This window comes from Phocoena sinus, chromosome 19 (assembly GCF_008692025.1).
Source record: "Phocoena sinus isolate mPhoSin1 chromosome 19, mPhoSin1.pri, whole genome shotgun sequence".
Taxonomy (NCBI): domain Eukaryota; kingdom Metazoa; phylum Chordata; class Mammalia; order Artiodactyla; family Phocoenidae; genus Phocoena; species Phocoena sinus.
In genome coordinates this window covers 7,570,244-7,595,352 of record NC_045781.1, presented here as the reverse complement: position 1 = coordinate 7,595,352, position 25,109 = coordinate 7,570,244, and the positions used below count along the sequence as shown (strand labels likewise).

The 25,109-nt window shown below is 51.1% G+C and overlaps 2 protein-coding genes across 3 annotated transcripts in view; both read left to right on the top strand.

The window, feature by feature from the left end:
- GRIN2D (glutamate ionotropic receptor NMDA type subunit 2D) overlaps positions 1-17,816 on the top strand; it is a 34,039-nt gene extending 16,223 nt beyond the window's left edge. The window contains exons 8-13 of the mRNA XM_032613545.1: positions 161-286; positions 489-718; positions 1,911-2,071; positions 14,741-14,928; positions 15,093-15,325; positions 15,488-17,816. Of these exons, the coding sequence (XP_032469436.1) occupies positions 161-286; positions 489-718; positions 1,911-2,071; positions 14,741-14,928; positions 15,093-15,325; positions 15,488-16,819 (2,270 nt within the window). The 3' untranslated portion in view covers positions 16,820-17,816. The remainder of the gene's footprint in view (positions 1-160; positions 287-488; positions 719-1,910; positions 2,072-14,740; positions 14,929-15,092; positions 15,326-15,487) is intronic.
- A 1,102-nt stretch (positions 17,817-18,918) lies between these two features.
- On the top strand, positions 18,919-25,109 carry GRWD1 (glutamate rich WD repeat containing 1). 2 transcript variants are annotated; one of them, XM_032614766.1, is made up of 7 exons: positions 18,919-19,124; positions 19,330-19,447; positions 19,602-19,752; positions 22,091-22,304; positions 22,435-22,577; positions 22,730-22,927; positions 24,087-25,109. In XM_032614766.1, exons 1-7 carry the CDS (start codon positions 18,938-18,940, stop codon positions 24,402-24,404), a joined length of 1,329 nt encoding a protein of 442 aa, XP_032470657.1. In that variant the 5' UTR covers positions 18,919-18,937; the 3' UTR covers positions 24,405-25,109. The 2 variants fall into 2 exon arrangements, with proteins under 2 accessions (XP_032470657.1, XP_032470658.1); XM_032614767.1 differs by having other exon boundaries at positions 18,924-19,124; positions 24,300-25,109.

Sequence of the window (25,109 nt, the reverse complement as noted above, 5' to 3'; positions counted from 1 at the left end):
CCCGCCACCCCTGCCAGGGGTCTGGGTGGGCAATGAGGCTGTCCCCAAGAAGGGGGCAGAATAGGACGGGGTCAGATCTGGGCTGTACCTTGTTCACATGTCTGTGGGCACCCAAGCCTTGGCTTGGCTGAGTCATGGCCACACACCCCCTTGCCCTCAGAGCCATACAGCCCTGCCGTGTGGGTGATGATGTTCGTCATGTGCCTCACTGTGGTCGCCGTCACCGTTTTCATCTTTGAGTACCTCAGTCCCGTCGGCTACAACCGCAGCCTGGCCACGGGCAAACGTGAGTCCCCTTCCTCCGTCACCCTACCTCAGAGTGCCTGGACCACAGAGAGAGAACTACGTTTCCCAACAGCCCCTGGGATAGAGTTATGGTCTCCTGAGGCAACAGGGGCCTCAGGGGCCACTGGGAATTGTAGTTCTTTCTGCTCCCTCGTTGAGCATAAGGGATTTGGGGTCCATGTCCCCCTCCTGGCCCCCTGCAGGCCCTGGCGGCTCAACTTTCACCATTGGGAAATCCATCTGGCTGCTCTGGGCCCTGGTGTTCAATAACTCGGTGCCCGTGGAGAACCCCCGGGGGACCACCAGCAAAATCATGGTGCTGGTGTGGGCTTTCTTCGCCGTCATCTTCCTCGCCAGCTACACAGCCAACCTGGCCGCCTTCATGATCCAGGAGGAGTATGTGGATACCGTGTCTGGGCTCAGTGACCGAAAGGTATGTGTGTTTGGGGAGGGAGGGAATTGGCTGAGGTTGTAGGTGGCAGATGGCGGGGGAGGGGGGGGAAATCGTGGGGGGTCTCTTCCTCGAAAGAGACCCAGAATGGTAGAATGGAATACTCCGGAGGAAAATGGTTATGTTTCACAATGAACTATTTAAATATTCCAAGGAGAAGAGAGTATCCCCAAATATTCTAGGGGCAGGAGTGCCAAATGGAATATTCTAGATCAGTGCTTCTCTCAAACTGTGATGAAGGGCTAATTTTTGACATTTCTAATCCAGTGGAGACCAATGCTTTTATAAAATATGATAGAAAGGAATTACTGGAAAAGTAAAATAAAATTTAAAACCAAGACATGCAAAATTCCAACCCACATCTTTATTAGGTTCAACAGACGTAAAATTATTCTGTCAAATAGCTTGACTCTCTCGGTTTCTGTACTTACCTCATCACGGATCACAGTTCGTTCATGGACTGGTGGTCTGCATAGCACATCTTGAGACTAACGTGGTTAACTGGGTGTCATGACCTATTAGAAGGTTGAGGAACCAATTCAATGGATTACAACAGACATTTTTTTTTAATGGAATGGATTAGAATAGAATAAAAAATATGTTTGACTGCATTTTAGGTAATCAGGGTGAGTATGGTTGTATGAAACTTTTGTTTTAGTCATGTAGACACCCGACATTAGACCAGCACACACCTATCTGGCTGGGTCTGTTGTTAAAATAGTGAACTATTTCTGAACAGATTGGGAACTGTTAGCAACTGCCCCCAGCCGGTGCCATGCCAGCCCCTGCCCCAGGGACCTCTCATGATCCAGCAAGTTAAGGGTTAATGCCTGGCCCATCAAGGGCCTCTGGGACCTGTCTGGAGATTTGTTGCCTGTGTCTTTTCTGATTGGACCATGATCAGCCCATACTGGGGATTAAATATTTCAATATTACTCCTGACTGTGTGTGCGCATGTGTATGTCTACATATCTGCACACATACGTACAGATAACTGCGGGTGTATGTGATGGGTGAAGAGTAGTGTTTCCATGGGTCATGGCGAGCAAGTGTAAGAAACACTTCTGGACTGGGGTGTCTGCCAGTGTCCCCCAGAATGGAGCAGCTGGTTGAGGACATCTTGACCCAAATGCCCCCTGGGGGGGTGCCCTAATGACTCCCCATTCTGCCCCAGTTCCAGCGGCCCCAGGAGCAGTACCCACCCCTGAAGTTTGGGACAGTGCCCAACGGGTCCACAGAGAAGAACATCCGCAGCAACTACCCCGACATGCACAGTTACATGGTGCGCTACAACCAGCCCCGCGTAGAGGAAGCGCTCACTCAGCTCAAGGCAGGGTCAGCGCAGACCGGGGGCCGGGAGGTGGGGGGTAGGGAGTGGGGCTGCTGGGGCCCCTGAGGAGGCTTGGAGATGGCAAGGGGTCAGGGGTTGTTCATCAGCCTCAGAGGTCAGCCCGGGGTGGGCCAGCTTGGAGGGCAGAGGTCATTGAGGGTGGGAATGAACTCCTCCTTCTGGGAGTAGGAGCCTTAGTATATTTTCAGAGAGCCAGTGGTTACGAATTATGGAGCCAGACTACCAGGGTTCAGATCCTGGCTTTGTCCCTTCTTGGCTGTGTGACCTTGGGCAAGTTACTCAACCTCTCTGAGCCTCAGTTTCCTCCTTTGTAAAATGGGGATGACAAGAGAACCCACCTCATAAGTTTTTTATAAGAATTGTTATAGTTATTATTATTCGTTAATATATTATTATAGTCATTATTAAATAATATATATTATTATAGTTATTATTAGTTAATCCATGCAAAACACTTAGAACAGTGCCTGGCACACTGTAGGTATTTGCTGTTATTATTATTATTACTACCATCATCATCATTAGATCTGAACTCACTGGAATCAATACTTGTAGAGATATATATATATATATTTTTTTTTAACATCAGTTTCCCAAATCATGGGGAAAAGTTCAGTTCTGGCCCCAAAGTGCAGTCCAAGGTTACAACAAAGCTAAGCACAATGACTCCCTCTCCCTGTCCCTCATTGATTTAGTCATTCAGCATGCATTTATTTTCTTAGCCTCAGCTCCATGCCAGGCAGTGAACAAACAGATCACAATTCCTGCCCACAGCAAGCTTAAGACCTAGAGGTAGGAAATTAACAAGAAACATGCAAACAGAAAAATCAGCATGATCATTTCAGAAAGTGATTGTGAGCTAGAGTGTGACTGAGCTGGGGTGTATTCACCAGGGTGTTGAGGGCAGGCCTCTGGGGGAGGTAACTGGAACAGAGCCCAGAAGGAAGTAAGGGACTCCTCCTTAGCTAGGTGGACTTGCCTAGCCTTGCAGGCAAAGGGTCTGAGCCCCGAGGGTCTTGGCTTCTTAGAGGAATAGCAAGAAGCCATCATGGCTGAAGGGTGGTGAGCTCAGTTAGAGCTCAGTTTGGAGGGTAGATGAGAGTAGAACACAGGGTGTGACCCCTGAGGCCAAGGTCAGCGCTGGGTTTTATTTGAAGGGCAGTGAGAAGCCATGGGAAAGGGGGACATTAAGTAGGGGAGCGATGTGATCAGATTTCTGTTTGTAAATGCCCCCTCTGGCCTCCATGTGGAGAATGAATGGAGGGGGACATCAGAGGGACCAGTTAGTCAGAAGCTGTATTGCCCTCCTGACACCTTTCCCCCAGGCCCACTCTCTGCTGACCCCTGCAGGTGCCAGTTGTAACTGGATCTTTTTTACCCCTCAGTCTTGATTAGAATTGGGACTGAGAGATTGATTAGATTTAATCTAATCTAATCTCTAATCAATTAGAGATTGATTAGAATTGGGACTGAGTCTAATTAGAATTAGACTGTTGGGACTTGTCACGTGGTTCCCTGCTCCACGCAGGTCCTCAAAGATGCCCGGGAACCTGTGGGGAACAAAGCCTCAAGCTTGTTTCCAGAACACCCTTCCTCCTGTCTTTCCTGCAGCTGTGAAGCCCGATGGACCCCCTCAGCCCCCTTCCCAGGGCTCCCCTGTCTGAGGACACCCCCTTTCTCTGCCTGGCACCCCTTGCCTTCACGTTCCCAACCTTCATGAACGAGGTTTCCCCTTCCCAAATCTCTTTCCCCCTTCTCTTCAAAGGTTTTATTTACCTAACACACTTGTTAAAAATAATAAGGTAAAAAGTGAAGATCTCTCCTCTCCCCCTCCTTATTCATATTTCCAGGCATTTCCTCCACCTTTTTTCTAGAGCAGAGCTGGGGAGCCACATATGTAATATTTTTCTTTTTTTGGGGGGTGGATGAGTGATTTTATTTTTTTCATTTATGAAACATTTTAAAATTGTATTTATTTTTAAAAACAGGCACATATACAGAATGGGTTTTTGTTGCGGCATACGGGATCCTAGTTCCCTAACTGGGGACCGAACCAGTGCGCCCTCAGAGTGGAAGTGCGGAGTCCCAATCACTGGACCACCAGGGCAATCCCATGAAACATTTTTTTTTAATTGAAGTATAGTTGATTTGCAATGTTTCAGACGTACAGCAAAGCGATTCAGTTGTATACACATAACTGAAATATATATACTTTTTCAGATTCTTTTCCATTATAGGTTATGATATTGAATATAGTTCCCTGGGCTATACAGTAGGTCCACATATGTAATGTAAATGTATCCAAGGAGCCACACTAAAAAAAACAGGTGATATTAATTCGAATGGTACATTGTATTTAACCCAATAGCTCCAATATATTATCATTTCAATATATAATATCAAAATTAATGATGGGGAATTCCCTGGCAGTCCAGTGGTTAGGACCCCATGCTCTCACTGCTGAGGGCCCAGGTTCAATCCCTGGTCAGGGAACTAAAATCCCACAAGCCATGTGCCACGGCCAAAAAAAAAAAAAAAAAATGAATGAGATGTTTCACTGTTTTGGCAGGGGGCAGGGTGGGTACTTCAAATGTTACAATCACAGTTCATCTCAATTCACACTTGGTCCAGTCTGGCTAGTGGCTGTCACATGGAGTTCTAGAACTCTGTCTTTTTACCTCTTTTGTTGTTTCCTTCCTTTCCTCTCTTTTTCTTTTTTCTTCTTTTCCTCCTCTTCTTCTTTCCTCGTCCTTCTTCCACTTCTTAATCCCTTCCTGTACTTGCCCCGACCCCCAGATGTCATCTGGAGTTTCCCACCCCTTAGCATCTAGATACCTTTAGCCCCGTAACCCCTTTCCTAAAAACTGTACAAATTCCTGGGCTTCTCAGGGTCACCCTGGCTTCAAGCTCCCCTTTGCCAGATTGAATTCACTTTCTGGACCATCTCACAGGCCCATGTCTTCCAGCTCTGGAGCCTATTAACTAAAATTGGAGCCCATCTCTCCCTTAATCCCCACAGAAGCCCAGACCTCAAGCCTATATGTGCTGGATTGAAGATTGGAAACATGAAGGGCGTCAGTTTGCCTGCACTGTCCGGCAGAAAGGAAATGCAAGCTACTGTGTAATTCTGAATTGTTAGTAGCCACGTAAAAAGACACAAAAAGAAACAGGTGAGGGCTTCCCTGGTGGCGCAGTGGTTGAGAGTCCGCCTGCCGATGCAGGGGACACGGGTTCGTGCCCCGGTACGGGAAGATCCCACGTGCCGCGGAGTGGCTGGGCCCATGAGCCATGGCCGCTGAGCCTGCGCGTCCGGAGCCTGTGCTCCGCATCGGGCGAAGCCACAGCGGTGAGAGGCCTGTGTACCGCAAAAAAAAAAAAAAAAAAAAAAAAAAGAAACAGGTGAAATTTGTTTTAATGATGTATTTTACTTAGCCTAGTATATTCAAAATATTATTGCAACACATAATCAGTATAAAAATGGTTGCGACCTTTTACATAATCCACCCCCCCACCCCCACCAACACACACACCTTTTGAAATCCAGTGTGCATTTTATACTCACCACACATCTCAGTTCAAACTTGCCACCTTTCAAGCGCTTAAACCAGCCACAGGGACGTGTGTAGATACCAAATTGGGCGGCCCGGGTCTACATCATCTAAATGCCAAAAGTTTCATAGTGAAGGTTATGAACATGAAACATAAAAGGACTCTGGCCACCTCCCCACCCCCCTGGGAATTTTCACTTCCTTACTCACCCCCAGAGTATCCTCCCCAGCCAGCCAGCTGACTCATCCCCACCCCCCCTACTTCACAAGTATCAAACGCCTTCCTCGGGAGGCAGGGGAATTGCCTTCCTCTTTTTTTTTTTTTTTAACTTCTACAGGGAACCCTCACATTCCCAGTCTATCTCATCCTTACATTTGGAGAGTAAGAATTCCAAGACCTGGGTAAGGGTAGGACCCTCATGTCCCACATCTACTTGGTTCCTGAATTTTGGAGAGCAGTGAGAGTGTGACCAGCAAGGGAGACCAGCCCCATCTCAAAAAAATGAATCCAAATCTATCCCACCCCTGAGTTAAAAGGAGGGATAACTGTATTCTTTTCATCCAAATGTCAGCCACAATCCCAGCCCTTAATAAGAATAGCTTCAGGCTTCATCCCGTGTCTTTTTATATTGCATCTTTTTTTAAAATTGAGCTGTAACATACACAGATCTTTTTCTTTTTTTATTGGAGTATAATCGATTTTTTTTTTAAATTTTTTGTCGGTGAATAAAGTTTTATTGGAACACAGCAGAGGCCGTTTCAAGGGGTCCCCAACACACATTCTGAGCACAGAGGAGCCATAGATGCAGGAATTGTAAAAAAAAAAAAAAAAAGTGGCCACCATTTCCTCCAAGGGAAATTTGATGTGGTCTCTCTATGTATTATGTATGTATATAAATATGTATATACTAGTATAGTTGACTTATAATGTGTTAGTTTCCGGGGTACGGCAAAGTGATCCATATATATATATATATATATATATATATATGATTTTTTCAGATTCTTTTCCATTATAGGTTATTACAAGATATGAATATAATTCCTGTGCTATACAGTAGGCCCTTGTCGATCTCTTTTATATATAGTAGTGGGTATCTGCTAATCCCAAACTCCTAATTTATCCCTCCCCCGCTTTCCCCTTTGGTAACCATAAGTTTATTTTCTATGTCTGTGAGTCTATTTCTATTTTGTAAATAAGTTCATTTGTATTTTTTTTAAAGTATTTTTGATGTGGACCATTTTTAAAGTCTTTATTGAGTTTGTTACAATATTGCTTGTTTTGTGTTTTGGTTTTTTGGCCTCAAGGCATGTGGGATCTTAGCTTCCCAACCAGGGATTGAACCCGCACCCCCTGCATTGGATGGCGAAGTCTTAACTACTGGACCGTCGGGGAAGTCCCCTGTATTTTTTTAGTTTCCACATATAAGTATATGATATTTACCTTTCTCTGTCTGACTTACTTCACTTAGTATGATAATCTCTAGGTCCACCCAAGTTGCTGCAAATGGCATCATTTCATTCTTTTTTATAGCTGAATAATGTTCCATTGTGTGTGTGTGTGTGTGTGTGTGTGTACACACATACATACCACAGCTTCTTTATCCATTCATCGGTCGATGAGCGTTTAGGTTGCTTCCATGTCTTGGCTATTGTAAATAGTGCTGTTGTGAACACTGGAATGCATGTGTCTTTTCAAATTCTAATTTTTGTCTTTTCCGGATATGTGCACAGGAGTGGGATTGCTGGATCATATGGTAGCTCTTTTTTCATATTTTTAGCTTTTCAAGGAAACTCCATACTGTCCTCTATAGTGGCTGCACCAATTTACATCCCACCATATACAGATCTTAAGTGTGAGGTCATTGATCAGCTATACATTCATGTGGCCATACCCAAGTTAAGGTATGGAAAATTTCTAGTTCCCCTCTGCCCTTCTAGTCACCATAGATTATCACTGTAAATTAGTTTTGCCTGGTTCATTGAATATTACATAAACAGAATCAAACAGTGTATATATAACAGTGTATATGATAGTTTTTGTGTCTAGTTTGCTTCATCCAGCGCGACTACCAAGTTTGTTCACTGCAGTATTCCACTGAGTATAACAATAGAGGAATATATCAGAAATCTTCCACTCTCCTGATTGGTGAACATTTGGGTTGTTTCCGGTGTTTGGCCATTGTGAATATTCTACTATGAAGATTCTCGTACAAGTGTTTGAAGGACGTATACATTCATATTTCTCGGGTAAATTCCCACGGGTGGACCTGCTAGGTCATAGGGAGGTGTCTGCTTAGCTTCAAAAGATACTGCCAGACATTTTCCAAAGTGGTTGTACCAGTTTACACTCTCATCGCAGTGCAGGCAAGTTCCATTTGTTCCACATGCTTGCCAAGGCTTGGTATCATTCCCATACCTTTTTAATTTACCATAGTGTTTATTATACATCAAGTTCTGTTCTCAGTTTAAGTTCATTATTGGTTTGCTAGGCCTACCATAACAAAAATTTATTGTCTCACGGTTCTGGAGGCTAGAAGTCCTCCTTGGTTCCCTCTGAGGGCTGTGAAGGAAGGATCTGTCCCAGGCCTCTCTCCTTGGCTTTATAGATGGCCATCTTCTTCCTGTGTCTTTTCAGATCATCTTCCCTTTGTGCATGTCTCTGTATCTAAATTCTCCCTTTTTATAAGAACACCATTCATACTGGATCAGGGTCCACTTTAATGACCTCATTTTAACTTGATCACCACTGTAAAGACCTTTTCTCTGACTAAGAGCACATTCAGAGGCACTGGGATAGGACTTCAGTGTATAAATGCTGGGGAACACAATTCAACCCACAACTCTTTATAGGTGAATATTATTATTCCTATTTTATAGATGAGAAGACAAACGCAGAGCAAGACCCTATAGCTGGTGAGGGGCAGAGCTGGGATTTGAACCCTGGCAATGTAATTCTCAGTCCAACCTCTCAACCACTGTACTACATAACCTCACTCGCCCAGCGAGAAACCCAGAATCACCCTCCTTGTGCCCCTCATCCAGAAGCTTTGTAGGTTCACAAAGGATACCCGTGTTTCTCACTGTCACCTCTTGCCCTGATTTCCTGCTTCTGCTGAATTTTTTTTCTCCCTGGTATTCCTTTTTACATTTTTTTCTAATTTTTCATCCAATTTTTATCAGAGTTATACATCCACATAGTTTGAAAAATCAAATACAAGATTTTTTTAGAAAATGAAAACCACCAATGGTCCCCCATCTCTTTACCCTCCATTTCTCCCACCTTAGATGAATCTGCTTTCACCTCATTTATTATATTATTTTGCTACTTACCTCCCTGTCTCAAAATACCATGTCTCTATGGCTACCTCTTGATTTTTCAATCTTAGGCATTTTGCATTCACTTCTCACTATGGAAGACACATACTCATACTGTTATTTAAGTTATTTCAAGCTCCCACACTGTGATTCTGGTTAGATGAATATTCATTGTTTACTTGTTGACTGTGTAAATGCTCCCATAGATGCCACACATAGTAAACCATGATTCCTTTCCTCTCCTACACAATTCTGTTTTTCCTGGCACTGATATTGTCTTTTTTTTTTTCAATTGCCTAGTGGCTGAGTTTTCCTTGTGCTTAACTAATTCAAATCCGAATTCTCCACTAACTATATGAATCTCTTCTTCATGTGTTCAGATGCATCAGGTACTCCATTAATTGCATCTTATTAAAGAAGTTTCTCACGTGGCCTTCTGACCTGCTCCAGTCTGGAACATAGCTGCCATCTTGAGCCCATCACCTCCCTCCTGGTTCAGATCCTGTTGTATCCCATTTCTTACTCTTCCTGTGTTTTGCTCCCTTGTTCTTTTGAGCTTCCTGACAAAAGGCACATGGGAGATACCTTTTGGAGACATCGCATACATGAAAACATCTTTACTCTCGATGGGCCATCTGGCTTGGTATAAAATTCTGGGCTGGAGATCACTTTCCTCCAGAATTTTGAAGGCATCACTCCACTGTCTTCTAATTTCCAGTGTTATTGTTGAAAAATCCAGTCGTTTGGATTCCTAAGCCCTGTATGTGACCTGTTTTTCTTTTCCCTGTCCTCAGTGTGCTGACAATTCTCAGCAATGTGTCTTCATCTATTTTCATCACTGGACCTTTCAGTCATATCCTGAGGTCATTCAGGGAAATTTTCTTGAATTCTTTCAATTACAGTTTGCCTCTTCCTTCCATTTCTGTTTTTACTTTCTAGAACTCTTATTAACTTGATATTGGGCTTCTTGGACTATCCATTTCTTTCATTCTCTCTCTTATTTTTCTAACTCTTTCTGCCGTACTCCCTGGGAGATATTCTTTTTTTTTTTTTGCTGTACGCGGGCCTCTCACTGTTGTGGCCTCTCCCGCCGCGGAGCACAGGCTCCGGACGCGCAGGCTCAGCGGCCATGGCTCACGGGCCCAGCCGCTCCGCGGCATGTGGGATCTTCCCGGACTGGGGCACGAACCCGTGTCCCCTGCGTCGGCAGGCAGACTCCCAACCACTGTGCCACCAGGGAAGCCCCTCCCTGGGAGATATTCTTAATATTATCTCCCACTCTTGTATTAAGCTTTTTCACTTTTGCTAGTATATTTTTAATTTCTAAGAACTCTTTTTTGATCTCTGAATTTTTATGGTATTTTGTAAATTTTATAGCATTATTCTGTAGTCTCCTACTTTATAATATCCTATTCATGGTTCAGAGATGCAGTATCTTGTCCTGTTTCTCTGATGATATTAATGATAGTTGTTGGGTTTTTCTTTTTTTTTTTTTTACATCTACTCTCTGCATGTCTGCATGTTTCCTCCAAGTCCCCCCTCCCTCCTATTTGTTTTGTTTCTATCTTTCTTTTTTTTTTGGCCATGCCACACGGCTTGCAGGATCTTAGTTCCCCAACCAGGAATTGAACCTGGGCCATTCCTTGTTTCTGTCTTTCTTGTTAGAGGCTTTATCTGATGTCTAGTAATCCTTAATAGTCAGTTCATATTTGGGAGTGGGCATCCAAAATTCTGGAAGTGGTGGGCCTGTGAGCACATAAGCAGGGTTGTTGACTGTGAACTTCACTGTAGGGTGAGCTGTCTGGACCATTTTTGTTGGGGAATCCCCAATGTCAGTATTTTTTGGTCTCTTTTCCTGGGTTAGTCATATATATATATATATATATATATATATATATATATATACACATACATATAGATGTATATATTTGTATATGTAGACATACTATATATGTGTTTTTAAAATAGAGAGGACCAAAGAAGAAAACAAATAATGAATCATGATCTCCCTGGCAAGATACCCCTAACCATATGCAAGTTAAAAGGCACTCATTCATTCATTCATTCATGCATCCAATAAATGTTTATTAAGGTCTTCTTGCACCAGACACTGGGTTAGGCACTGAGGGTATAGCAGTGAACAAATCAAAGTCTCTGTTCTCCTAGCGCTTCCATTCTAGTCTGGAAGACAGACACATGTGTGTCTAGAGTAGCGCTCTCCTACAGCCCCTTCTGCGCTGATGGAAATGTTTGAGATCTGAGCAGTCCAATATGGTAGCCAACAGCTCTCGATCACTGGAGATGAGGTTCGTAACTACAGAACTGAATTTTAAATTTCAATTAAAATTGGAATTCAAATAGCCACCTGTGGCTAGCGGCTACCACCTTGGACAACACTAGAAAATTCCATCCTTACAGAGAGGTACCAGGGATTGGCAGCCTCATGGCTTTGGCTAGCTCACATTCCAAATGTGGGCTTACCCTACCGCTGAGGGCAAGCAACCTCACAGGAAGAGAAAGGAAATGCATCTCTTAAAAAGAAATAAAGAAACACAGCTTCTCCCAGCCAGTTCTGGAAGCCCATTCCATGAGAGAGGTTCAATTTCTCACTCACTTACGAGGGCCGAAAAGGAAACATCAAGTCCCCTTTCCCTAAAGGAAGCATTATTTTTCAGATCAATTCAACCATATATACACACACAGCTTTATACATCCCTCACTGAAAGTACACACTGTTCGCTTGCATTTTCCGTGGAGGAAAGCCTCTTGGTATTTTTCCCTATTAATGAAATCTTATCTCTCAGCACCGGTGATTGGCACACAGAGTGCTGGTCTCAAACCAGCCTGAATTCATTCATTCAACCCCTCTTTATCAAGCACGTGTTGTATGCCAGGTGCTGTTCTAGACCCTGTGGATACAGCAGTGAGCCTGGCAAACAACGTCTGCTCCTTCATGGAACTTAAATTCCAGTGGGGGGGGGGCGGTAGGGAGATGAATGATAAAGCTAATAACTAAAGACATTTAGTTAGTGCTATGGACAAAAATACGGCAGGGTGAGAGAGTTTGGGAGACCCAGGAAGGAGGCTACAGGTTGCAGTATTAAACAGTGTACCAGGGAAGGTGCCTTTGGAGCAAACACTTGAAGGAGGTGAGGGGGCCAGCCAGGCAGCTCTCTGGGAGAAGGATATTATTCCAGCAGAGAGAATGGCCAGTGCAAAGGCCCTGAGGCAGGAGCAGACTGGAGCAATCCAGGAACTGCACAAAGCCCAGGGTGGCTGGAGCAGACTTAGCGAGGGAGGCGTGCATGGGAGACAAGGCAGAGGGGTAAGGAGGGGTGTGGGGGTGTTTGCTGACAAAGAGCCTGGTGGGGAGTGAAGTGGGGAGACCACGAAGCGCAGTGAACTGAGGACGGACGGGAGTCAAGGAGGGACGGGAGCTGACTCAAATGTCAAGATCCCTCTGGCAACAGGGTGGGAATTTTTATTTTTCCCAAAAAAAGGCTGGCGGACATGGCTGAGTTTTACTAGAGGTTTAGGATCAATGCGGGGGGGGGGGGGGTAGGGCATAAGGAGGTGGGGAAAGAGTCAGGCATTATATCTCAGAATAACTGAGCAAACGATTAAATTCAAAGCAGATTCTCAGCTCCCCTCTTCCTGAAAGCCCTGCTCACCTTCCCACCACTGGAAGTCTTGTTGACTCTAAAATACTACTCCATTCTTTCCTCCCACACCTCTCCCTTGTACATGTCCCCCTCCCAGGACCCCTGAAGACCCTCCTTCCATCTAGTCCCCAGCGCCTCCATCTCTCCTGTTTGGCCTGACTCAGGAAACTCCGAGTTCTTCCCACTTAAACACCTTAAACAATTCACCTTTCGCCCCCAAGGGCATTTTCCTAAACAAAGAGACACCTCGAGAGAAATGACAGTTTGCCTACAAGGCAGCAGTGCCCGCAGGTAGTGCGGTATTTTTCTCGCCTATGTACCGTGTATGTTTCCGGATGTCAGCTGGGCTCTCCCTGCCTGTTAGGATCTGTATAAGATGAATTCAAACCCCATTCTCCAACTACGGGGTGGCGAATGCCCTCCCCACATTCCAGAGCTTTGAATTCCTTGCCCCACCCCAAGTTGTTGCTTCAGCTGGATTCTGGGGAATCCTCTCTCTGTCTCCCCCTTTGGGGTGCAAGGACTAAGTCTGTCCTTTTCCTTAATTTCTATGCAACCAACCATGCACACAAGGCATTTATATGCACTCATGTGAGTGTGTGGACGGGGCTTCACTGAAAGTTTGGGGACACAGAGGTATTTACATCAACAGATAGGCAAACAATTCAAGACTCCAGGTGATGTATTCACATCAGTATGACCCTTCGCCTTCTCCTCACCAAGCATCCAGCCACATGCCTTGATGTCTCTTGTTTTCCCCAGACCTGAGCTGTCCGACTATTTAAATTTAAATTAGGGACTTCCCTGGAGGTCCAGTGGTTGAGACTCCGTGCTTCCAATGCAGGGGGCACGGGTTCAATTTCTGGTTGGAGAACTAAGATCCCACATGCCTTGGTGTGGCAAAAATAATAATAATAATTTAATTAATTAAAATTAAATACAATTTAAAGTTACATCCCTTTGTCGTACTGATCACATTTCATGTGCTCCAGAGCCATGGGTGGCTGGTGGCTGCCATGTTGGGCTGTGTAGATGGAACATTTCCATCACCCCAGAATGTTCTTTGGGACAATGTTGGACTAGAAAGGACAGATACCTCCCTCTAAGAACTAGTCTGGTGTCTACAATTAAGATGACCAAAACTTCACCCCACAAAATAACTATGGAACTATATTCTAGCTAGGATTCCAGGACTAGTGGGTTTTTTTTGTTTTTTTTTCATTAATACGCCCTGGACATCTTCACAGATCAGATCATGAGTATTTATTTTATGTCATAGGATAGTCACACAGTGTGGAATCCACAGAAGTGTGGATTCCTTTATCCATTCATTCATTTACTCCACAAATATTTACGACCACCTTGTATGTGTCAGGAACTGCTGGGTCACAGCCTAGAACGTGACAGTGTTGGATCGTGCCCTAGAGGGGCTTGCATTCCGGTAGGAGAGGCTGAGATTAATCAAGTCCTCACAGAGATAAATGTAAAGTGGCAACAGTTGGGAAGGAAGTGACCTGTGGCGAGTGCCACAATGTATGCACCAGTGAGAACTACTAATTCTGTATCCGTGCTTATCTTCCCACCAAACTGTAGAAATTAGGGCCTAGAGAGAGAACCCAAGCAAATTAAGATGCATGTCTGAGCCTGCGCTTCCCCACTCTGAATAATGGAGATAATAGTTTCTACCTCATCGGAGTGTTGAGAGAATGGAGTTATTACAGTAGATGGAACAGTGCCTGGAACAACAGAAGTCATCGTTAACACTATTATTATTTGTATGATTCTCCTTTCTGAGCTTCAGTCCTCCTCTTTAAAATGGAGGAGTATATGGGACCTTCTCTGGAAGGTTCCAGTAAGGATTGAACCAGTAGTTATTTCATTAACAGTCACAGCTAACACTTCTCTGGCCCTTCCTTTGCTCCGAGGGCTATCCGGGCAACAACGTTGGAAGGGAGGTATTGCCGCTGTCCCCATTTGACAGATGTGTAAACAGAGGCACAAAAAGGTGCAGTTCACCACTAGTTAGAATCTGGAGCAGTTGGAGGTTAGGAGGTAGAGGGATTCTGGGTTGCCCATTCGGGCATCTGCATGGAACTGACCCTGCCCTTCATGCCCCTGCCGGCAGGAAGCTGGATGCCTTCATCTACGACGCGGCTGTGCTCAACTACATGGCCCGCAAAGATGAGGGCTGCAAGCTCGTCACCATCGGCTCGGGCAAGGTCTTTGCCACCACAGGCTACGGCATCGCCCTGCACAAGGGTTCCCGCTGGAAGCGGCCCATCGACCTGGCACTGCTGCAGTTCCTGGGGGATGGTGCGGCTTCACGCAGAGATGCCCACAGGGGATGGGGAAGGGAGGGGAGGCAAAGACCCCTGGGTACTGGGGAAGGAGGGGATGAGGACCTAGACTCCTATATCAGAGAGGAGGGTCCTCAGAGGGCGCCCACGGAAGGTGACCTCCCACCTTCCTGTCCCCAGATGAGATCGAGATGCTGGAGCGGCTGTGGCTCTCTGGGATCTGCCACAATGACAAAATCGAGGTGATGAGCAGCAAGCTGGACATCGACAACATGGCGGGCGTCTTCTACATGCTCCTGGTGGCCATGGGCCTCTCCCTGCTGGTCTTCGCCTGGGAGCACCTGGTGTACTGGCGCCTGCGGCATTGCCTGGGGCCCACCCATCGCATGGATTTCCTGCTGGCCTTCTCCAGGGTATGGGGGAGAGAGGGAGGCGGAGGGAAAGAGATGGGAGGAAACAGGCTGGGACGCCTAGAAATGGAAGGGAGCTGGATCGAGGTGCTGCAGGGGACGGAGGGAAGGTAGGTGGTCCGCAGCATCCCGCGCTGACCGGGCTTATGCCGCGACCCCCCGCAGGGCATGTACAGCTGCTGCAGCGCGGAGGCTGCCCCGCCGCCCGCCAAGCCCCCGCCGCCGCCGCAGCCGCTGCCCAGTCCGGTGTACCCGGCGGCGAGGCCCGCTCCCGGTTCCGCGCCCTTCATACCCCGCGAGCGCGCCACTGTGGACCGCTGGCGCCGCGCCAAAGGTGCAGGGCCGCCGGGGGGCGCGAGCTTGGCCGACGGCTTCCACCGCTACTACGGCCCCATCGAGCCGCAGGGCCTGGGCGTCGGCGAGGCGCGCGCCGCGCCCCGGGGCGCAACTGGGCGCCCGCTATCTCCGCCGGCTACGCAGCCCCCGCAGAAGCCGCCGCCCTCCTACTTCGCCATCGTGCGCGACAAAGAGCCGGCCGAGACCCCCGCCGGCGCCTTCCCTGGCTTCCCGTCGCCGCCCGCGCCCCCGGCCGCCGCGGCCACAGCCGTCGGGCCGCCGCTCTGCCGCCTGGCCTTCGAGGACGAGAGCCCGCCGGCGCCCACGCGCTGGCCGCGCTCGGACCCCGAGAGCCAGCCCCTATTGGGCCCCGGCGCGGGGGTCGCGGGCGGTGCGGGGGGCGCGGGCGGCGGAGCCCAGGCCGCGCCACCCCCGTGCCGCGCCGCGCCGCCCCCCTGTCCTTACCTAGACCTAGAGCCGTCGCCGTCGGACTCGGAGGACTCGGAGAGCCTGGGCGGCGCGTCGCTGGGCGGCCTGGAGCCCTGGTGGTTCGCCGACTTCCCCTACCCGTACGCCGAGCGCCTCGGGCCGCCGCCTGGCCGCTACTGGTCGGTCGACAAGCTCGGGGGCTGGCGCGCCGGCAGCTGGGACTACCTGCCCCCGCGCAGCGGCCCCGCCGCCTGGCACTGTCGCCACTGCGCTAGCCTGGAGCTGCTGCCACCGCCGCGCCATCTCAGCTGCTCACACGACGGCCTGGACGGCGGCTGGTGGGCGCCGCCGCCCCCGCCCTGGGCCGCGGGGCCCCCGCCCCGGCGCCGGGCCCGCTGCGGGTGCCCGCGGTCGCATCCTCACCGCCCGCGGGCCTCGCACCGCGCGCCCGCAGCTGCCGCGCCGCACCACCACCGGCACCGGCGCGCCGCAGGGGGCTGGGACCTCCCGCCGCCCGCGCCCACCTCGCGATCGCTCGAGGACCTCAGCTCGTGTCCCCGCGCCGCCCCCGCGCGCAGGCTCACCGGGCCCTCCCGCCACGCGCGCAGGTGCCCGCACGCCGCGCACTGGGGGCCGCCGCTGCCCGCCGCGCCCCACCGGAGACACCGGGGAGGGGACCTGAGTACCCGCCGGGGCTCGGCGCACTTTTCCAGCCTCGAGTCCGAGGTATGACGCGGCCTGGGGGGCCCCGCCGCCCCCTCGGTCAGCGCAGGCCACAGCCCGAGGGAGCACGCGGGGTGGACAGGACCCGCACGGGTTGGGAAGGAAGGAAATGGAACTGGCCGGACCCCGCCTGGAGCAGCGTCCTGCGCCCCTCGCTATGGGGGCACCTCGAGCCGGGGGGGATTTGGTCCCTCAAATCTCACCCAGCCTGGGAACAAGGGGATAGGGGTCTTGGAGCCCACTGGACTTTTTTTTAAACCCGACAAGGGCTTTTTAACGTCACCAGATGGGGCAGGAGGTGGTGGGGTCACGCCACGCCCGCGTCACTCCCCCACGCCTGGGGCCGTGGCCCCCACATCACTGTGCAGCTCCCCGGCCCCAGCCACGCCTCCGGGGAAGCCCGTTTTTAACCTTTCATCCATCGGGACTCAAAACTGTGAGACGCGTTCGCCAAACTGTGACCCCAGACCTTGGCCCCCGCCACACAGAAACCCCTGACCCCAGACTGTGACTTCCGACCCCAAAAAATAGTCATCCGACCCCAGACTGTGACCCCTGACCCCAAACTGTGACCCGAGCCCCAGACCGTTCCCCGACCAGACTCTGTCCCTCGACGTCAAACCGTGACTCCCCCTCCTCCTTTTCCACCCGCGGTAGCTTTCCCCTCTTTCGTCCTAGCACACGCCCCCAACGGAAGCCCCGCCTCCACTGCCCCAGCGTTGATCCCAACCTCCATCAGGCCAAAACTCCCCACCCTGTCGCACCTCACTACCAGCCCCAGGTGCCACTAATCACATGCTCTCCAAAACCAACCCTTATTTATGACCTTTCAGTGAAGACCCAGCAGACCCTCAAAAGCCTTCTCTTCCCAGATCTCCAGCCGGGTCTGGAGCTGGGTTGTGGAAGAGAGGGGTCTGGGAGTCCACACTCATCACCAACCTCCCTTCCCACTCTCCTGTCCCATATTGCAGTGTTTGGAATAAACCATGTTTTTATGCCTCCTCAAGCCCAATGTGAGCTCCGTGTCTGTCTCTTAGTCCCCCTCAAGCTTCTCTGGAGGAAATAAAAACAGAAGAGTCCCACAGAGGAAGAGGGGGCAGAAAGAGAATTCCGGCAAGAACAGAGACCCTGGAGGGATGTGGGAGGTAAAGACTCAAAGAGGCGGTGAGAAAAGACCCTAAGAAGAGAAGGGCTGAGAAGGGGTTGGGGTGGAAGGAGAAGTGGGACAGAGAACTCAAGAAAGATCTGGGATCAAAACTTTTTTAGGATCAAGTCTAGGGTCCCATTCCTATGGCAACAGGTAATGAGGCTTGCTAGGTTCTTAATATCCTGTTCATGCAAGCGAGGAGCGTGTCTATTATACCCCAGCCAATCCACATATCTTGAATTCCGTTAATCTCACCAATGAGAACCTATTTCTAACATTTCATTATGCCAATTAGCCAAACCTCTGGTGCTGATGGGCAATAAAAAGAGCGGAAGCACTTGTAATAGCTGCCTCCAGAGGGTGGACTTTCTGATTAAGTGCTTGCTGACCAGAGCTTCAAGGTGAACGCCTGGGGAGGCAACTGACTGCCCCTAGAGGGTAGATTCAACCAGCTGATTTACACATATCATCCTGTCTACACTTAACCATTTTGAAGTAAATTAAAGCCTTCATAACAAGGAGGGGAGAAGAAACTGGCTTTATGGGTCCTCAGGAAGCAGAAACCTAGTCTCCTTGCCAGTAAGGGCTCTTATTTGCATACATGAATAATTAATTAAGTGGAAAGAAGGGGCTGGGAGTCAAAGGTGGAGGAGAGAGTCGGGGCTTGGAGCTCCTCTAGTTGATGAGGAAAACAGGCCTCCTGCAGAACTACAACTCCCAGGAGGCCTTGCCGCTGCTCTGCGGCAGAGCGCCCCAAAGTCATGGGGAGGGTATAGTTTCCCCGGATCTGCAGGCCTAGCTATCCAGGCCAGGACGCCGTTACCTTAGCTCTCCTTCACCCCCTCTCCCCATTGTCCTCTCTAATTGGTGAACGAGGAGGTTTCCAAGGTAACCGCGCAGTAGGGAGGAGCCTCACAAGAAGGGAAGAGAGACCCGGAAGTGACGCTCTTACCTCGCGCCGGCGGCGGGAGGCTCCAAAGATGGCTGCGCGCAAGGGTCGGCGGCGCACGTGTGAAACCGGGGAGCCTATGGACGCCGAGTCCCTCGACGCAGGGTCCAAGGGCCCGGCCCAGGTCTACCTACCCGGCCGGGGACCCCCGCTGCGCGAAGGCGAGGAGCTGGTCATGGACGAGGAGGCCTACGTGCTATACCACCGAGCACAGACTGGTAGGCCTGGGCACCTGGAATCCTGGGTCCTGAGGAAGGAGGGGACTGGAATCCTGGGTCCTGAGAGGGCAGTTGGTCCTGAGCCTTTAACTTAAGAGGCACTCTGAAAGAGAAGATTGGGGTGTAAGAGGGTTGACATCACACTCGAGAGGACTGAGATCCCTCTGTCCCAACCTAATTTTCCAACTTCTCCTTCCATCCCCAGGCGCCCCCTGTCTCAGCTTCGACATAGTCCGGGATCAGCTGGGAGACAACCGGACCGAGCTTCCTCTTACACTTTATCTGTGTGCTGGGACCCAGGCCGAGAGCGCCCAAAGCAACAGGTGAGTAAGAACTGACGCTTTCCCAGGACCAGGGACCTGAGCCTCCAAGCTCCCTCTTCCTCAGGACCTAGAAGTCGGGGTTTCCAGCCTCCTCCCACCCTCCTTACTAAGGATCCCGGCACCCGGTGCCGCATTCATGCCACACCTCCCCCAGACTGATGATGCTTCGGATGCACAATCTGCATGGGACAAAGCCGCCGCCATCCGAGAGCAGTGACGAGGAGGAGGAGGAGGACGATGAAGAGCGGAAGCCTCAGTTGGAGCTGGCGATGGTGCCCCATTATGGCGGCATCAACAGAGTTCGGGTAAATACAGCACCAGCAGCCTGCCCTGCGTTCTCTGGAGCACACCCCCGTGCACCCACGCCCTTCAGCTCTTAGGAAAGCACCTGGCACATAGTTTTTTTTGTTTTTGTTTTTTTGCGGTACGCGGGCCTCTCACTGTTGTGGCCTCTCCCGTTGCGGAGCACAGGCTCCAGATGCGCAGGCTCAGCGGCCATGGCTCACGGGCCCAGCCACTCCGCGGCATGTGGGATCCTCCCGGACCGGGGCACGAACCCGTGTCCCCTGCATCGGCAGGCGGACTCTCGACCACTGCACCACCAGGGAAGCCCTGGCACATAGTTTTATATATTATAGTAATTGTCATTATGTGCTAGATGCTATAAGGTGTTTTTTTTTTCAGCAAGCATCACTTGTACTAAATTTATTATTATTTATTTGGCTTTGTTGGGTCTTAGTTGCGGCATACGGGATCCTTCATTGTGGCGCGAGGGCCTCTCTCTAGTTGTGGCGCGGGCTGTAGAGCACGCGGGCTCAGTAGTTGCAGCAGGCAGGCTCTCCAGTTGAGGCGCGTGGGCTCTGTAGAGCAAGCGCGGGGGCTTAGTTGCCCCGCGGCACGGGGATCTTAGTTCCCCGACCAGGGATCGAACCTGTGTCCCCTGCGTTGGAAGGCGGATTCTTAACAGAGGAGTATTTTTTAATGTTCTTTTCTCTTCTGTAAAACGGTGAGAGTCACAAAGCTTACGTGATGGGGCCGGTGTGAGGATAAACTGAAATGACATAAAGCGTTATTTCAATAACTGAAAGTTATTCAGGTGTCTAGAAACAGCACTTGGCTATAACTTGAGATATATGTTTTCTGTTATTGCTCAGGGATTCTTGTGGGCTTGGGGGTTACTTTTGTGCTTCAGAGTTACAACCCCTTCTAATCAGGTTGATGTGAGAATTAAATGAGATGCTGTGTGTCTAGTACTTGGAGCAGTGCTTGGTTCATAGTTCTTGAGAAGTATTTCCATTAAAGTATTACCGTGTCTCGGGTACTGTTTTAGACTGTGGGGAGTTAACAGGGTGCAAAAGGTCTCTGGCTCCTTGAAACTTACATACCAGTGGGAAAGGGAACAAGAAGAAACTAAGCATATGTGTGTATGTCCAAAGATGCTAAGTGTTGTGAAGAAAAATGAAACAAGGTAAGGGAGTTAGGGTCTTCTGGAGTGGGGTTGCCTCTTTAAATAGTGTGGTCAAGGAAGCATTCACCGATAAGGTGCCATTTGAACAGAGACCCGCAGGAAATGAGGGAGTGAGGCAAGGATATCTGTGGGAAGAGGTTTGCGGGCAAGGAAATAAGTGCAAAGGCCCTGGGGCGTACTGAGGAGTTTTGAGGGAAGCTGGGGAGAACAGTGCCGAATGGATGAGGGGGAGAGTGACAGGGTTTGGCAGGTGGGCACAGAGGAGACATTGTTTAGGGCCTTGTAGGCCAGTGTAAGGACTTGGCTTTTACTTGGGGAGAAATTGGGAACCGTTGGAGGGTTTAGAGTGAAGGATGGCAGGGATCTGACTTGTGTTTTAAAGGGATCCCTCTTACTGCTGTATTGAGAATAGACTGCAGGGAGGCAAGGGCAGAAGGACAGTCCTGTGAGGAGGCCAGTACAGGAATGCAGGGAAGGGTGACTTCGGTAGTAACACGAGTGACAGCAGCAGAGGTACTGAGAAAGGATTGGAAGTGTGGCATTTTGGGTAGAGCCAGCATAGGTGGTGGGTGTGAGGAAGGAGAGACAAGTGGGGAATGAGTCCTGCCGTTTGGGGCCCAAGGTGGGACCTCCAGGGAGGAGTAGGTGGCAGTGGGCATTTAGGAACTTGGCTTTGGCCTTGTGATGTCTAAACAGTCAGTTCGTTGTGAGCCTGGAGTTGAGGAGAGAGGTCAGGGTTAGGGGCTACTGGAAACCTTGAGGCTGAACAGGATCTCCTAGTGAGCAAAGGTAAACAGGCAGAGAGATCCGGAGACAGGCCTGTGAGCAGCCTACATTTAGACAGTTACAGAGACCAGGAGCCTGAACACACTTCTGGGGGCTAGTGGAATAACAGCCTCGATTCCTGGGAGTCCGGAAGGAGTTTTGTCCTCCCCGCACCATCCTCTCGCACCATCCTCTCTACCGCAGGGTGGGGAGTTGTCCCGGGTACCAAACTGCTCTTGCAGGCCCTGATTCCACTCCCGCAAAGGTTTCTGGGAGTTGTAGTCCCAGCCCTGGGTGGGGGGCGGGTCTGAGGAGCTGCAGTTCTGGTTCTGGGGGATGTTAGGGGCTGTGCTTGCCACCTGGAGCCTCCTGTCCCTCTCACCTCCGCTCCCCTTCTCCCTCCCCTCCAGGTGTCGTGGCTGGGTGAGGAGCCAGTGGCTGGGGTGTGGTCAGAGAAGGGCCAGGTGGAGGTGTTTGCACTGCGGCGGCTTCTGCAGGTGGTGGATGACCACCAGGCCCTAGCGACCTTCCTCCGGGATGAGCAGGCCCGCGTGAAGCCCATCTTCGCCTTCTCTGGCCACATGGGCGAGGGCTTTGCACTCGACTGGTCCCCTCGTGTGCCTGGTGAGTCCCTGGGGTGTGCAGTTAGCCCTGAGGGCTGGGTAGGAGCAGGGTCTACTGCAGGGGTGGGTGCTAAGGTGGGAGTGAGCTGTGGCCAGGCGGGACAGGGTCGTGTCCTGACTCCCCTTCGCAGGGCGCCTGCTGACCGGTGACTGTCAGAAGAACATCCACCTCTGGACGCCTGCGGACGGCGGTTCTTGGCATGTGGACCAGCGGCCATTTGTGGGCCACACACGCTCCGTGGAGGACCTGCAGTGGTCTCCAACCGAGGACACGGTGAGGGAGGGCTGGGGGTCTGGACTCCTGGCGTGGGGAGGGGGTCAGGTCCTAATGAGGGGGTCACTAAAAGAGGGTAGCCCACCACTGGACCCCGGTCTCCAGAGTGGGGCGGGGGTGCACCAGGTTGCCTCCGACTCTGCCTTGTCCAGGTATTTGCCTCTTGCTCAGCTGATGCCTCCGTCCGCATCTGGGACATCCGGGCAGCCCCCAGCAAGGCCTGCATGCTCACCACCGCCACCGCCCACGATGGGGATGTCAACGTCATCAGCTGGAGCCGCCGGGAGCCCTTCCTGCTCAGCGGCGGGGATGACGGAGCCCTCAAGGTCTGGGACCTGCGGCAGTTCAAGGTACTGTCCCAGCTGGACACCTGGGGCGGGAGAAGCTCCTGCTACCGGAGGCCACTAGGATTTGTGGGTTTTCCCTCCTGAGATGGTTTATACACCAGAACTGGGAAGGCCCTCTGAATTGGGGTCCACATGAGGAAACAGGTTCAGCGAGAGGAAGGCTTGGGGCTGCTGTGGGGTCGCTCCCTCTACCATCTGGAGATCTGACACGGGGAAGGGGCTGGGTGGCGGAGACTACGGTTCTCATCTGCCCGCAGGGAGCCATGCGCCAGCCGTGCTGCCCAGGGACTCAAGGGCTTCAGAAGACGGTCATTTTTCTTTCCGTGGATTTTATAGCTGAGAGCAGAGCCCAGCTCACTCATTTTGGGAGGGGGAACTGAGGGCCAGAAGGGACAGGAGCAGGTAGGATGTGACCACCCAGCTAAGCGTTGACTCTGCAGAGCTGAGAGGGTCTCCAGGCAGGAGAAGTTGCAGCTCCTGGCCTCCCTCTGGACAAAGCCGTGACTTCATACACCTCTGGGCCTTCCCGGGATTGTCTTTTTACTCCCCCCAGTGTAATGAGTTCTACAGAATCAGCCCTGGGGAAGTTTCTAGAAATGGATTCCAGCCCCCCAGGCAGGTGCATGGCCAGGTCACAGGGCCAAAGTGGATTGGCCACTGGAACATTGGAGCCACTTCTCCAAATGAGAGAGACACCAATCCCCACGAGCACCTTCGCTTTAGTGAAAGTGTCGTTCTTTGCCTCAGCTCTCTCTGGAGGCTGGGAGTCATGCCGCTGCCCACTTTAAGGCCTTCTAGAACCAGCGGGCAGAGAGCACTTGCAGAACCACGCCTTCCTTTTATAGGGAAGGAGCCTTCCTTTTATAGGGAAGGAAACGGAGGCAGGCCCAGGGAGGAGCAAGGGTTGGGGTTTTGTGGCCTGGAGCTGGGAGGGGCTTCTTTGCAGGTGAAACCAAACTCCCAGCAGCCCCTGGGACATCACAGCTTTATTACCAGCTGTACTTTGCGCTCTGTCCCTTTCAGAGAACCTGGGTTTGTGGGGGGCACAAGGGGTGGAGCCCTGGTTGAACCCTAAGGCTGGAGAGGGGTGGGAGTCTCTGCCTGGGTCACCCCAGGCGTCAGGCTGAGGGGCTCAGAGGCCCTGACTCCCATCTTCCCGTAGTCTGGCTCCCCGGTGGCCACCTTCAAGCAGCATGTGGCCCCCGTGACCTCCGTCGAGTGGCACCCCCAGGACAGTGGGGTCTTTGCGGCCTCGGGTGCAGACGACCAGATCACACAGTGGGACCTGGCGGTGGAGCGGGACCCCGAGGCCGGCGACGCGGAGACTGACCCTGCGCTGGCAGACCTTCCCCAGCAGCTGTTGTTTGTGCACCAGGGCGAGACGGCTCTGAAGGAGCTTCACTGGCACCCGCAGTGCCCTGGGCTCCTGGTCAGCACCGCCCTGTCAGGCTTCACCGTCTTCCGCACCATCAGTGTCTGAGGCCAACCGGGCCGCGTCTGTCTGGCCCTCCACTTGGGAACTGAAGTTGAAGTTCATTCCCCTGGAAGGGACTCGTTCAGATGCGTTGGCCAGCGCTTCTCCAGCAGGACTTAGTTTGGCCCATCGGCTGCCGTGATGGATTCTGTTTGACTAATTGTTCTTTGAAAGGACTCGGTTTGGTCCGATGCCCCCCTTGCCAAAGGATATGGTTTGATCCGTGGCTCTAAAACTAGGGCTTGGCTTGCTCCCACGATTCCTCCAACCAGAGGACTGGGTTTGACCCATGGCCCTATAAGACCAGTGGGTTTGACTCTGGTGACCCCTCTTGCCCCAAACCTTGGTTTAGCCCGGTGACCCCCTCCCCCCCGACCTGTCAGAAGACTCCATTGGCTTTTTTCCTGACGGGCCTGGCGTGGCCTGTGTTGCTGTGGACACTTAGCTGCAGCACTTGGCGTGACCCTTTGACCTCTCTGCCACTGGCCTCCCCCAGGGAACTCAGGTGCTTTACAGTGGCTGGACCAAATTCAAGGAGTGGGTTCCTCCAGCAGAATTTGGCCCTTGTCTTCCTGCCAACTGGGTTTGGCCACGACTTCCCAGGGAGAGGCCGCGTGGGGCCTTCTCCCCTCCTCCCAAAGGCAGGCACCGTGCAGGGGGGAAGAGTTGGGGGCTCCTGAGGGGCAATAAAGGACCAGAATGAGGCCTGGA

Bases quoted from the DNA above. Each gene is read 5' to 3' on its own strand.
- GRWD1 (XM_032614766.1), top strand. From the start codon at position 18,938: ATGGCTGCGCGCAAGGGTCGGCGGCGCACGTGTGAAACCGGGGAGCCT. The intron at 19,125-19,329 runs GTAGGCCTGGGC...TTCCATCCCCAG, and splicing joins ATACCACCGAGCACAGACTG to GCGCCCCCTGTCTCAGCTTC. The intron at 19,753-22,090 runs GTAAATACAGCA...CCTCCCCTCCAG, and splicing joins GCGGCATCAACAGAGTTCGG to GTGTCGTGGCTGGGTGAGGA.